Source organism: Oenanthe melanoleuca, chromosome 15 (genome assembly GCF_029582105.1).
Source record: "Oenanthe melanoleuca isolate GR-GAL-2019-014 chromosome 15, OMel1.0, whole genome shotgun sequence".
Taxonomy (NCBI): Eukaryota; Metazoa; Chordata; class Aves; order Passeriformes; family Muscicapidae; genus Oenanthe; species Oenanthe melanoleuca.
In genome coordinates, this window is record NC_079349.1 from 13,186,872 (window position 1) to 13,201,173 (window position 14,302).

The window sequence follows — 14,302 nt, forward strand, 5'->3', positions numbered from 1 at the left end:
GCCCCGCCGTGCCCATGGCTCTCCCGAGCGCCGCCCGGGCGCTCCGCGCCGCCGCTCGCCGCTGCGATCACTCGAGCCGCCCGCGCTCCGCGCCCGCCGCCGCCGCCCCTCGAGGGGTCTCCCCGGCGGCGGCGGGCGCGGGACCCCGCCCGGGGCCGCCCCCTCCGCCGCCGCCCGCCGTAGATTTCGGGGACCCGCGCGAGGCGTTCCGCAGCAAGAGCAACGCGGAGCTGCTGCGGGGGCTGCTGGTGCTGGGGCTGTGCGCCGTGGAGCCGCTGGTGCAGCACAACCGGGAGGTGGGTGGAGGAGGGGGTCCGGCTCGTGGGGCTGCTCCCGGGCGGAGCTTGTCCCCGTTCGGGGGTTCCCGGCACTGGACCGGCGCAGCTCTCGCTCCAGGGCCGCCCGCTCCGGGAGATCCCCTTCTGGAGGGGATTCTTGCTCCGGAGAGTTCCATTTCGGAACTGCGAATCCCAGGATGGGGTGTGCCCCTTCCGGACCTGCCGGTGCGGGATGGGGGTTCTGTCGCTCCAGGGGTGACTGCTCCAAATGGGCGGATCTTTCGTTCCAGGAGAATTCCTGTTCTGCAGGATGTTGGTGCCTGCCAGGAATACTCTCCCTCCGGGGGCTGCCCAGCCTGGACTGGCGGGGCTCTCACCATAGAGGTGCCCATTTCGGGACGTATCATTGCCCTGCCGGGGAGACTCCCCGCCTGAGGGTGCGCGTGTCGGGGTGTTCTCGGACCCCGGTTTTGGGGAATGCCAGTCTTGGGTCGTGGGGACTTTTCCTCCGGCGCGGGACGGGTGCTGAGCCGCCGCTGTCTCGCAGCTGCTGCAGTTGTGCCAGCGGGTGCTGGGGCAGACGCTGTTCGAGCGGCTGATGAAGATGACGTTCTACGGGCAGTTCGTGGCCGGAGAGGACCAGGAGGCCATCAAGCCGCTGCTGCGGCGGAACCAGGCCTTCGGCGTGGGCGCCGTGCTGGATTACAGCGTGGAGGAGGACCTGGCCGACGGGCGGTGAGTGCGGGCCGGGCCGCGCTGCCATTGGCTGCGCCCGCCCGGCCCCCCGCGCCCATTGGCTGCAGGGCCTGACGTCACTGCCTCGCCCCCCAGCCGCCACCGCCCGGGGTCCGCACAGGGCGGCGGTGCCGGGACACGGGGGGGAAGTGCCCGGAGCTCAGGGGGTGGCAGTGCCAGGACACGGGGGGGAAGTGCCGGGACACGGGATGGCAGTGCCCGGAGCTCAGGGGGTGGCGGTGCCGGGACACGGGGGGGAAGTGCCAGGACACGGGGGGGAAGTGCCAGGACACGGGGGTGGCAGTGCCCGGAGCTCAGGGGGTGGCAGTGCCCGGGACACGGGGGTAGCATTGCCCAGGACACGGGGGTGGCAGTGCCAGGACACGGGGGTGGCAGTGCCCAGAGCTCAGGGGGTGGCAGTGCCCGGGATACGGGGGTGGCAGTGCCCAGGACACGGGGGTGGCAGTGCCCAGAGCTCAGGGGGTGGCAGTGCCCGGGATACGGGGGTGGCAGTGCCCAGGACACGGGGGTGGCAGTGCCCAGAGCTCAGGGGGTAGCTGTGCCCGGAACACGGGGGGGAAGTGCCCAGAGCTCAGGGGGTGGCAGTGCCTGGAGCTCAGGGGGTGGCAGTGCCCAGGACACGGGATGGCAGTGCCCGGAGCATGGGATGGCAGTGCCCAGGACACGGGGGTGGCAGTGCCCGGAACACGGGGGGGAAGTGCCCAGAGCTCAGGGGGTGGCAGTGCCCGGAACACGGGGGTGGCAGTGCCCGGAGCTCAGGGGGTGGCAGTGCCCAGGACACGGGATGGCAGTGCCCGGAGCTCAGGGGGTGGCAGTGCCCGGAGCATGGGATGGCAGTGCCCGGAGCATGGGATGGCAGTGCCCAGGACACGGGGGGTGGCAGTGCCCAGAACATGAGATGGCAGTGCCCAGAGCTCAGGGGGTGGCAGTGCCCAGGACACACGGGTTGGCAGTGACCCGCACACGGGGTATGACGGTGTCCCGCACTAAGGGGGGGCTGTGTCCCGCACTCGTGGTGCGGAGCTCACTGCGATACTGGGCTCTATCGCTCACTGCGATATTGGGCTCCATCGTTCACCCCGCCCCTCAGCATCCCCCCCTCCAGTCTGCTGCACCCCCTCTGTCCCCATCTATTCCCTGGCACACACCACAGTGCAACCCGTCCCCGGCGGTGCTGCACAGCCCGAACCCTCCTGCACACCCTGAGGGGGTTTCCACCTCTATTCTCCGTCTCCATGGGACGCTGGCCCCCTCCATTCCACTTTCCCTCTGGGATGCTGCCGGCCAGGTCCCTTTTCCCCAAGCCCCTGGGGCGCTGTGTCCTCCTCACCGCTCTGGACAGACAGACAGCGCTGCTGTCCTGCCTGAAGCCCCCTTTCCCCCCTCCCACTGGGAATTGTCCCCCTTTCCTGTCCTCTCTATCCCCCACCGTACAAACACTAGCATGCCGCCTCACACATTTCGGGAGACTCAATGAGCTTGGAGCTCTTTTCCAATCGTAACAATTCCACCACTTCCACCTCTCTCCAGCTGGGGCCGTGCCCCCTTCCCGCACTGCCCCTGGTCCCGGGCAGCCTCCACTGTCCCTGTGCCAAGAGCTGGCAGCAGCCCCCAGCTGCCGGTAACTTTCCATCATTGGGCCGCAGCTCCGCTCCGCTGCGCTCTCCCGACCGATGGCCCGGTCACGGGGTGGGCGGTGTCCCCTCCCCGCGACACGGGTGGCCCCTCCGGGGGAGGCTGGCTGGACGCGGTCCCTGCTGGCAGCTGGGGACACCGTCCGGCTGTCATATGTTTGTCACGTGGAGTTCAAACGCAGCGGGAGCGGCTCTTTAGGGCGGTGTTCGTGCAGGATGTGATGGGGACGCTGCTGCTGGGAGCCTTATCTCTGCTCCACACGCGGGCACTGCTTATCGGGGACCCCCATGTGCCACGGGGGACACTGCCCCTCGCTGCTGCCGTAGATCCCCGGGGGTGAAGGGTCTGCGTGGTGGGAGCATGGGCACGGAGCTGGGCGGGGGAGGCAGGGCTGGGCCAGCCCACAATGGGCCACAAACCTCGGGGGTTTTCCAGAAAAGCCTCCAAGCACCCTGCTGTTCCCGGCAGGGGCGGCTGAAGCTGCGTACTGGGTGTTTCTCCCTGGACGTGCAGCCACAGCCTGGGTAGAGTTCAGCGTTCCCTGGGGCTGAGCCAGCAGCACAGGTGCTGCCAGGCTGGCACTGCTGCCCTCCTGTGCCTGGCCAAGGGCTTTCCTATGGGTGACCATAGAAGATTTTCAGGCAGGCTCTGCCTGTGTCCCTCCTGCTGATGGGTGGCAGTGGTTTGTGAGCTGGCTGCACTGTGCTGCTCCTCCCCTGCAGATTTGGGGTTTGCACATGTGGCTACATGAGTTCTGCCTGTGCTCTGTGGGCCATTCACAACCCAGAGAGTTCCCAGTGCATCCCTGCCCAAGCCCCAGTGAGATTTTGGATATCAGGAAAAGGGTCTCCACCCAGGGGACTGTCGGGCACTGAGCAGGCTCTCCAGGGAATGGTCATGGTCCCAAGGCTGCAGATCTCCAGGAGTGTTTGGACAATCAGCATAGGGTAGGATTGTTGTCCTAGCAGGCCTAGGAGTGGAACCTGATGTCCTCATTTGTCCCTTCCACCTCAGGATGTTCTGTAATTCTATGGACAGGTACCAAGCCCAGGGTGGCATTGAAAGGGTTATCTTGACTGGTGTCCCTTGCCAGCCATCACTCTGGGTCCTCCCTGGCTCTGTCTGGGTTAAAATCCCAAATTCTCAGTGCTTCTGCCAGGGCTGATGCTGAGTAGGGCTGCATGTGGTTGGGAGGGGTGGGCAGCCCTGGGTTCACAACTGCTGCACTCTGGAGCTGTGTCCTGCCCCTTGGTGAGCACTTTGTGCTGCTGCCAGCCAGGAAGCAGAGTCACAAACCACAGCACAGAGGGGATTTTGGCCTCCTGGTGCTGACTTCTGCTGTTCTTCTGGAGCAAGCCCAGCACAATGTCAGGGAAATTCCCTTTCCACCCCAGCATTGGGCTGTGGCACCTCTTCCACAGCGTTTCCATCTGGGAACAACAATGCAAAGTGGGCAAGAAATGACTTACCCTGCCTGCTGCAGGCCCCTGCCTGCCCTGCTCAGGCTGGCATCCAGGACTCTGCCAGCTTGTCCCAGGAGGCCTCAGCCACGTGCTGAAGGCTGCTGCCAGGTCATGGTGACACAGAGGGCTGGGGCTCAGCGTGGCTGCAGCTCTGTGGGGGTGGAGGGGCCACGCTGGGCAGGGGTTCCTGCTACCTGTGGGGTGAAACAGCACCTGCCCCATAGTGGAGGTGGTTGTAGCCTCCTGGCAGCCTTGGGCCACTGGTGGCCCACAGGCATCCCAGGATTGCAGATGGGTTAGGGTTGTGCTGGCACAGGGAGGCACCATCCTGCCCCTGGCATTGCCAGGTGCTCTTTAGGCTCTGCCATGCACAGCGTGGGCTTGGCTTCCTCTGTGAACTCCTTGTGTGGGTATCTGACACTTGCCCCAGTGTGGGATCACTGTTCCCATCCTGGTCAGTGAGCTGCCACCTCCCCTTCTCCTCCTGTCCCCAGTGCCCTGCCAGCAGCTGGGGCAGTGTCTGTTTAGCCTGAAGCTCTCCAAGGCAGCCCTGGGCTGCTGTGTGCTGACAGCTCCCACATGGAGCAGGCTGAAGGTCTGTTCTGCCAAGAGCTTTGCTTCATTCCTATCTGTGGGCTTTTAAGTGCCACCTGTACCTCCAAAATTGACTTTGTGTAAGCACGAGTCTTTTCCTTGGATGTAGTAATTCCAGGACAGCTCCTCCCTGATCCTTCATCCCCTTTGCCAGACCCATTTGCTGCTGAGCACAGCAAACACACTGTGCTGCTGGCACCCTTGGGTAACCCCCAGGGCCAAAGGGTTCGTTTCTGACAGTGGGACCTTTGTGCTACTCCTTTGAGCTGGTTTACTTGCCCTGATCCAAAACTTCCTGAAAGCCCCATCTGTGTGTCAGGTGGATTATCCTCCCCAGCCATCCAGCAAGTCCCCACAACCTGCTTTAGGCAAAAGTGAGCTCCCAGGCTCTGAGCTCAGCCTTGAGGTTGTTCCTGCCTGCACACAGCCTGCCAGGAGTGTCAGGACAGCACCTGGAGGTGGGACCTGCTCTGGGAGACTTGTGGGTTTGCAGAGGGGATGGTTGGGTACAGGCTGGGTTCAGTGGCACTTGGTGCCTGAGGGAATGGCTTTACTGGCCAAGATTAACATTGCAAAGTGAGCAGCTGATGTCCAGGATGAAGTTATTTCTTCAGCTGGAAGGAGTTTCCTTTATTTTGCTTGATGCAGAAGAACAAAGTGAGCACTGTGGCACTGCTTGGAATGCCCCCCTAGGGGATGAAGGAATAGCTGGTGCAGTCCTGCAGCAGAATCCTCCTGGGAAGGGTGTGTTTATCTTCAGGAACACAAAACACCCGGACTCACAGGGGTGCTGTTTGCTATTTGAGCTGTGTGCCTTCTCTCCAGCCACTTCTCCCTGGTACCTCGGATGTTGTGCCCCAAAACGTGCCTTGGGCTCAGAGCTCAGAGCTGTCCCCTGCCCACAGGACCCACGTCTCTGTGTGTCTTCATGTCACAGCAGGATTCAGCTGAAGCTGTCCCCATGCCATGCCATGCCACCTGCTTCAGAGGGAGCTTACCCCTAGCAGGGGCTTTGCTGGCAGCTCCCATTTCTGAGAGTGGGATCTCTCCTGTTCCCTTTCCTCCTCTTTCTGTACTCAGGGACAGAGAGCTGCTTTCCCTGTCCTCAGGAGAGTAAAATCAGGGAGCAGAGCCTGCTGCAGGTGGTGCTTGCTGCTTGCCATGGGCTCCAGCTCTCCTCCCCTGGCTCCCACCAGGCTTGGTGGCACTTTGAGCAATGTGGGCTGTTCCTGGCTCCAGGGGCTGGAGAGAATGCCTTGCTTCTGGTTGCTTATGCTTCCAGCAGCCCCTCATCCTTGTCCCAGGGTTTCCATGTAGGAGAACATGTCCTGGGGCCATGCCAGGTGCCTCTCTGCTCTCCTGTCCAGGCCTGTTGGCTCCCCATGGCTGGTTTTGCTGCTTCCCTTGCACTGTGCCTGTTCCCCATTGGGCATGGCCAGTTTGGGGGCACTTGGCCAAGGCAGAGACCTCCTGGAGGAGATGGCCCTGCTGCCACCCTGGGCTGCTCTCCAGGGGCTGTGCCTGGCCTTAGGGTGCCAGCAAGAAGGCTGAAAGCTACTCAAGCTCAGGAGAGATCTCGTGGCCAACATCCCCCAGGCTGCCAGAGCCCTGTTAGCTCCATGGCAGAGAGTTTGGGCTAGAAATGACAGCCCAGCTGAGGCCAGCTGGAGTTGAAAACGAGATGCTGTTTGTTGAAGCCATGGCACATGGGGCAGCAAGGCACCCTTGGCTTGCTGTGCTCAGGGTCTGGAGGAGCTCTGTGCTTTGTGGTCAGGCTGCTGGTGCCTGGGTTGAGGCTGGATGTCACAGCAAGGACCACGAGCAGGCTGGGGATGGAGCATGCCAGCCCCACCAGACTGACCTTGTCCTTGCCATGGAGTGGGCTTTTGGAGAGCAGCTCTGAACCCTGGGATGGGGCACCCTCAGGGCTCCCAGGTCTTCCTGTTCCTTCCACAGGTGGGTTTCAGGTGCCTGAACTGCAGCTGGATCCCATCAGCAATGGGATGGCGAGGGAACAGCAGGGTCCAGCACAAGGAATGGCAGCACAGGAGCCTCAGAGCTGCCCTGTCCATCAGAGTAGGGCTGCAGGGGGTTGCTGACCTGGCCCTTATCTTTCCTGTTTCTCTTCTTAGCTCCCGCACCTCTGCAGCCGAGAAGGAGATGGGAGGTGAGTGACAGGGGATAGCCTGGAGGCCCAGGCACTGCAGGTCTGGTGTTGTGGGGGAAGGACCAGGTACCACAGCCTCAAAAAATGAGCTGGATGAATAACAACATGGTTCCTGGCCAAGCCTTGCCCCTCAGCAAAGACACAGGGCAAGCAGAGTCCATGTCAGCACTGGGGGATCTTCTGAGGTCCAAGCCAGAGCCTCTCTGCCCTCCACCTGCACTGGAAGCTCCTGGGGAGGCAGTTGGAGCTTGGTGGGGCATGGCCCATCTCCATCCTCTCCCACCACAGGAGCAGAGAAAAGGGAGAAGCGGTTCCGAGCCCACCAGGGGTTTGGGGATCACCAGGCTGGAGTCACTGGTGCCCACACCTATTTCTATGCTGATGAGGCCAAGTGTGACCAGCACATGGAGACTTTCCTCCGCTGCATTGATGCCTCGAGTGAGTGCTCCAGGTGTCCTGGACAGCCCCACTGTTCTGGGGACTGCGAGGATCTCTCAGTCCCACCACCACCCATCCCTCCTGCCCAGGGGCTGAGGGTTAGGCTGACTCTGTCCCTGTGGCTCCATCCAGGTGGCAGTTCAGATGACGGCTTCTCTGCCATCAAGCTGACAGCACTGGCCAGACCCCAGTTCCTGGTGAGTGCCAGAGTGTGACACAGTGTGCTGGGGCAGAGCCACAGATGGTGCTTCTGCTGGGGCAGGTGCCAGGTGGCATCTCTGGTAATGGCAGTAAGGAGTGGGCACCAACAGCCTGTGAGCCCAAGACCCTGGAGACCCTGCCTCAACCTTTGGGAAGACACAAAGAGCTTAGAACTTTAAAGGTGCCAACACGAAGGGGGACGTGTGGGGTCTGCACTGCTTGGCCCTGCTCTGGGGTCAGATCTGCCTTGGCTGGTGTGACCTTGCAAAGCCCTGGCAGGACTGGAGCTCCAGCCTGGGTGTCCCACCTGGAGCCCTGTGCCCACAGGTGCGTTTCTCAGAGGTGCTGGTGAAGTGGAGGAGGCTCTTCCACCAAATGGCCACGGAGCAGGGCCAGGCCGGGCGGGCAGTGCTGGACACAAAGCTGGAGCTGGAGCGGCTGCAGGTGAGCGAGGGCTGCCTGTGGGAGCAGGCTGTGTGCAGGGATGCACTGCTGGAGGGGCCATGGGCAACAGCAGCCCTGAGCTGGGACACCTCAAGCACACAGACCCCTGTAGCCCAGCACTTCTTTTGGTGGCAGGAGGCACTGGCCGGCTTGGGTATTGCCAGCAAGGCAGAGAGCCAGCAGTGGTTCACAGGGGAGAACCTGGGCACGAGCAGGTGAGCTGTCTGGGGGCTGGGAGTGCTGCAGGGCAGGGACACTGGGGCACTTGGTCCAAGTCCCTGGGGCAGCAGCAAGGGGAGGTCCCCAAAGGCCAGCTCTGGGTCAGCACAGCAATGGAACGTAGGGGAAGTTCGGGTGGAGGTGACAAGACAGGACAATGTGGCACACGTCATGTGTCCTTCCTGCTGGTGGGGTTTGGGAGCTGATAGAGAGCCCCCTGCCTTTGCAAGACACCAGCAAGGACCTGGCTCTCTGCTCCCAGCACTGTGGACCTGCTGCACTGGAACAGCCTGCTCGACAGCCGCACCAAGCTGCCCAAGCCTCTGCTCATCCCCAACAGGAAGGTGGGTAGCCCAGAGGGGACCCACAGAGTGTTGGTGGGAGCAGGGCAAGGGTCTCCTGCTCCTTCCAGTAGGTGCTGGTGGCTGCAAAGCTCAGCCATGCTGTGACCACAGTGTGCAACTACCAGGCTGGCAGGGTGGGCTGGGGCACTGGGATGGGTCAGCAGCCCTGGGGTGAGCTCCCTCCAGGGCTGTTTGTGTCCCCCATGGGCAGAGCTGGGTGCAGGCAGGGTGCCACAGAGGTGCTCTGGTTTCAGACTGGGCAGCTGGAGCCTCTGCTGTCACGCTTCAGCGAGGAGGAGGAGCTGCAGATGAAGAGGGTGCTGCAGCGCATGGACGTTCTGGCGAAGGTGAGGCGGCCCCGGGGCTGGGGGAGCCACAGAGGGGACACCCGGAGCAGGCAGCTCCCATGAACACAACTGGGTGTCATTCACCTCAGAGAGCCATGGAGAAGGGCGTGAGGCTGATGGTAGATGCAGAGCAGAGCTACTTCCAGCCAGCCATCAGCCACCTGACCGTGCAGACACAGCGCCGCTTCAACAGGAGCCGGCCCGTCATCTACAACACCTACCAGTGCTACCTGAAGGTGAGGCTGGCACATCCCCAGGCACTGCTGGGGAGGGATGGAGACCTCATCTCCCAAAGCCATGGCAGAGCATGGCACAGCTGGGGCAGCCACAGGTGGCTCTGCAGCAATGATCTTTGTCACATCCCGAGGTGTCACTGCCCGAGGTGTCTCCTCAGAGCTGAGATCACCTCTGCAGGACATGCAGGTGGTTTGGAGCCCAGCTCTTTCCAATGCCCACTGATGAGAGACTGCAGGAGCTGTTCTTGGAGGTTTCCATGGCTGTTTATTCTTCCTTATCTCAGGAATGCTTTGCCCAGTGAACAGCAGTCTGTCCAGCCAGACCTCCAGGGCAGAATCTGCCTGGCAGAGGCAGGATTTGTCTTTTATACTCTAAATTGCCTACTAGGTATTTACAATTATTTTCCAGTACAATACAACTTTGTTAAACTGTCCAGCTCTGTCCCCATCCAATCTGAAAGTGCCAGCATGTCACCCAGCATGGATGGCACGGAGAAGAAGGAGGAAGAGGCATCCACACCCCAAATTCTCCATCTTGGCCACGTGTCCCTTAATATAAACATTCTAGAAATCTGCTCATTCTACATTCTAACAGTCTGATTTACACTCCATTAATTTTTGCAGCTTGCATTTCTTCTCTCAATGTTGGCAAATTGTTCCAAGGAGCTAAATCCAGCCCCTGAGACACCTGGGTCTCATTTGAGGGGCCCTGCCAGGGGGGTCTTAAACCCCGCAGGGAAGCCAGAGGAGCACTCTGGGCTCCCACGGACCTGGTGCCATCTCTTCCCCCTGCTCGCAGGAGGCGTACAACAACGTGACGGGGGACGTGGAGCTGTCGCGCCGGGAGCGCTGGCACTTCGGCACCAAGCTGGTGCGCGGCGCCTACATGGAGCAGGAGCGGGAGAGGGCAGCTCAGATGGGCTACGAGGATCCCATCAACCCCACCTATGAGAAGACCAACGAGATGTACCACAGGTAGGGGACGGCCCCAGCCACGCTGCTGCCCCGGTGGGACGAGGCCTCGCCAGGGACCCGCTGTGGGAGTGTTTGTATGGGATGGACGCTCCTCAGGGACAAACCTCAGCTCTGTACAAGCTGGTGGTACAGCTGCAGTTTATTGTAAGGGTGTGGGTGTACAGAGTCCTGCTAAGGGCTGCCAGTCAAAGCCCAGAGTAGGACAAAGAGAGAATGGGGGGAAGAGAAGAGAGAGAAAAGAGCAAGAGGGGTAAGAAAGAGTAAAAGCAAGAGAGCAATTTCCCATTTACAATACAATAAATCTTCTTCTATGTTGAATATTCTAATTTCCACTAAGCTAACACAAGATACAAATTCTACAGCATTTACATACAGCCTATAAGAATCCTTACATTACCATAGTGTGTTACACTTTAAACTCTAAAAACTGCTCTTTGGACTCTGGCAAGGTCTTCTCTGACCTTTGGACTTGCCCTCCAGCAGAAGACATTGCTCTATCCAGAGGGGATTACTTTTAGCTGGCCATCCTATTGTCCTCTAGTTATTCAGTAACTGAGGTTTGGTATCTCAAAAGTGGCTTTCATTTCAATCATGGTTTCCGTATTCTCAGTATCTAAGCATCCATACTTGTAAGGTCTTCCTGGTTCATCTTTCCCAACAGCCCATCTTGCCTTCCAGGTGCCTGGACTATGTCCTGGAGGAGATCAGGCAGAGCCGGAGAGCCAGTGTGATGGTGGCGTCTCACAACGAGGACACGGTGAAGTTCACCCTGCGCAGGTGAGCGCTGGGCAGGCAGCGTGCCGAGGCAGGGTCAGGGCACTTGGGGAACGTGGGGGCCCAGCAGAGATGCAGGGAGATGTGCTGTGGTTTGTCAGGGTCCCCCTGAGCTCACCTGGGGGGATCCTGGCTCCCACCTGCTGCTCAGGGCTTTAGATGGGGCTTGGAGCTGAGGTACAGCATGGTGGCCCCTCTGGCTGCAGAACTGTCCCATCACCAACCCAGAGGCTGTTGTTAAATCCCTCAAGCTCTACATCCCAGCATCCATCTGGGATGTGGTCAGTGCCACACCCTCCTATTTGGAGATGATCCCCAGTCCTCTGGTGGGACACGCTCCTGGTGAGCTCTGCCGTGTCTGCTCTCCCCCATGCTGAGGGTTACTTTGCAGGATGATGGAGCTGGGGATCCATCCCTCAGACAAGAAGGTGTGCTTCGGGCAGCTGCTGGGCATGTGCGACCAGATCACCTTCCCCCTGGGTGAGTGAGACAAGGGAGGAGGGAAGGAGCCCTGTGTGGCTTGGGGAAGATGTAGATGAGGATGTAAGTGAAGAGTCACATCCCTCTCCTGGAGTTCCATGAGTGGCTGGCAGGGACATTCCCACTTTGAGTCTGAGCAGAGATTGGGGTGTTGCAGGGTGGGGCAGAGACTGGTCCCAGCAGATAGAAACCCTCTCCTGTACCTCCTCAGCCAGGGGGTGTCCATGGGAGGCACATCCTGCATCCTGGGCTCTCTGCTGACAGTGGCACAGGCCTCTTGTGTGACCTTGGCCAGGCAGTGGAGCAGCACTGCCAGGGGCCTGGACAGAAGGACACACGAGGTCCAGCTGCCCAGCCCAGGTCAGGGACTGACCTCCTGCCCACAGCCGTGTCCAGCACAGAGCCCAAGGGCAGCAGAGCAGCAGGAGCAGACTGGGCAGCTGTCCAGCACAGATGCTGCTCTGTCCCGGAGCTCCCTTGGAAGCAGGGCTTGGCCCCGTCCGCAGCCTCCTCCGCTCATGCTGCAAAAATGTGTTAACTTGATGTTTCTGCCTGGACGCTCCTGGGCTGGCCCAGCCCCGGCTGCCGGCACTCCCAGGGCTCCTGGTGACCTCAGCCCGCTCCCTCCAGCGCTTCCCGAGCTCCCGGTGCCGAGCCAGGAGAGGATGTGCTGCTGCTCCCCCTCCCCGTGCCCAGCCTCAGCCTCCTGCACATCCCTCCTGCTCCATCAGCACTCAGGGCAGGGCAGGGAAGGGCAGGTGGCTTTTTTTTCTTTTTTAATTTGCACCTTTGTTTCTTCTTCACCTCTTTAACCCATAACCCTTTTTCTTCACCCTTCTTTTCTCCCCTTCTCCCCCTTTTTTCTCTCCCTTCCTTCCCTTTCCCCTCTCTTTTCCTCCTTGCTCTTTTCCTCCCCTTTTAATGTATCTTCCTCCTATTTTCCCTTTTCACTTTTTTTTTTTTTTTTTTCACTTTTTTTACTCCTTTTTTAGCTTCTTTTTCCTTTTTGCACGTTTTTTTCTCCCCTCCCAGCACTTCCCTGACCCTCAGCCTCTCCCCCTGCAGGCCAGGCTGGCTTCCCCGTGTACAAGTACGTGCCATACGGGCCGGTGAAGGAGGTGCTGCCCTACCTGTCCCGCCGGGCCCAGGAGAACAGGGGCTTCATGCAGAGGGCAAACCGCGAGCGGGACCTGCTCTGGAAAGAGGTCAAGAGGCGTGTGCTCTCAGGAACCCTCTTCAGCACTGAGTGAGCCCCAGCCGGGGCTGCTGCGCCTTCACCCTCCCTCACCGTCACCTCTGCCCATCCCAGCTCTGTGCAGCTCCCCCAGCCCCTCTGCCCGGGGTGAGAAGTGTCCTCGTTGCTGCTGAGCCACCGAACCACTCGCACCTTCTGGTGGCCTCTGGGTCGCCCCAGCTGGCACTGCCCCAGGGATGTCCTTCTGCCATCCCACAGCCTCTCGGGCTGTCTCCTGCCAGCCCACTCTGTGCCTTATGAACACTGTCCTGGCCTTTTTCCCTGGCAGAATTGCACAGGGTGATTTATCCACTTGCCTTGTGCCCATGGGCTCGGATTCAGGTGGGCTGGGTGACTTGGGGACAAGCTGGCCTCAGCCAGAAGCTTCTCCAGCCTCTGCCAGGGTTGGAGCTTTGCCTCCACCAGACCTTTGAAGGGGTGGGATCAGCCCCAGTTGCCTGTCCCAGCTACCTGCCTGCTCACTGGCTTTGCACTGACCAGAGCTGGGCAGGTCCAGGCTCCCCCCCATCCCACTGGGATAAGCTGCCTGGGGTTGTCCATCCTCAGGCACTCGTCCTACAGAGCAGGAGGGGTGAGGGGAGTGGGCTGGCCCCATCCCTGTACCATTCCTGCCCTGCCCACAGTCCCTGGTTCCAATGATGGACCAGGGGCAGTGGGAGCACCAGGAGCTGGACCACAGTTCATCTCTGCTGTACACTGGATTTGTAGAGAATGGAAATTATTAAATCACAACTGTTCCTGCTCCCATCATCTCTCTCTGTTATTGGGCAGCCACTGTGCTAGAGGTGTGGGATTCTTGTAGATGCCCAGGGTGTCCCCCTGGTTCCCAGCTGTGGGTTAACCAGAGGCTGCTCTGAAGCCTTTCTGTCCCTGTGCAGGTCCTTGTCCCCATGGCTCGCACGGGTCCTGCATGGCTCCCAATAGACTGGTCCAGGCTGCCAGACACACAGACATCACTGCATCTGGCACCTCCTGGACACTGGGGCTGCCACACACCTGAGGCTACCAGACCTTTGGGGAAGCTAGATCCTGGGGCTGTCAGGCATCTGGGGGTGCTGGATCCCTGGGTCAGGTGGACACTGGGGCTTTTGGGCTCCTGGGGGCTGCCAGACTGCCAGGACAGACAGACCCTTGGGTCTTTGGGCACTGTGGGACCCCTGGAGCTACTGGAACCACAAGCCACACAGATCCCAGAGCTGTTGTGCCTCTGGGGCTGCCGGATCCCAAATACAGTCAGAGCCGGGGACTGCCAGACCCCCGGGACAGCCAAAACCCGGAGCTCTTGGACACCCACGGCTGTCGAGCCCCCGGAGCTGCTGGATCGCGGGACAGCCAGACCCGGGGCCACCAGACTGCTGGGGACTGTGCGGGCTCTGGAGCTGCCAAGCCGCCGTGACAGCCGATCCCTGGTGCTGTCGGTTCAGGGAGCCACGGGACTCCCAGGACTCCCGGGAGCTGCTGGACCCCCGGGCTGCGCTGGGAGCCGGGATTCCGCATCCTCTCACTCGCCCTCGGGGACCCTCCCCGGTTTCGGCGGCGCTGCCCACCCGGGGGAGCCGCTCGGGGTCGCCGGGGCGGCGGCGGCGGCGGCGGCCCCCGGAGCCTGGCCCGCCGTCAGGGGAACCAATGCGGAATTTCCTGGCTGGCGGCGGAGCCCCTCCCGCCGCTGCAGAGAGGGGCGCGGGGGAGGCGGCGG

General features: G+C 61.0%; 2 protein-coding genes across 2 annotated transcripts in view; both read left to right on the forward strand.

The window, feature by feature from the left end:
- On the forward strand, positions 1-13,353 carry PRODH (proline dehydrogenase 1). The gene is made up of 14 exons (XM_056504227.1): positions 1-296; positions 826-1,013; positions 6,859-6,893; positions 7,182-7,331; positions 7,464-7,528; positions 7,860-7,976; positions 8,112-8,191; positions 8,458-8,539; positions 8,794-8,886; positions 8,976-9,122; positions 9,922-10,097; positions 10,776-10,874; positions 11,263-11,351; positions 12,417-13,353. Exons 1-14 carry the CDS (start codon positions 15-17, stop codon positions 12,599-12,601), a joined length of 1,788 nt encoding a protein of 595 aa, XP_056360202.1. The 5' UTR covers positions 1-14; the 3' UTR covers positions 12,602-13,353.
- The window catches only part of SCARF2 (scavenger receptor class F member 2), an 18,820-nt gene continuing 17,762 nt past the window's right edge, over positions 13,245-14,302 (forward strand). The window contains 2 exon segments of the mRNA XM_056504656.1: positions 13,245-13,297; positions 14,031-14,302. Coding sequence (XP_056360631.1) covers positions 13,245-13,297; positions 14,031-14,302 — 325 coding nt within the window.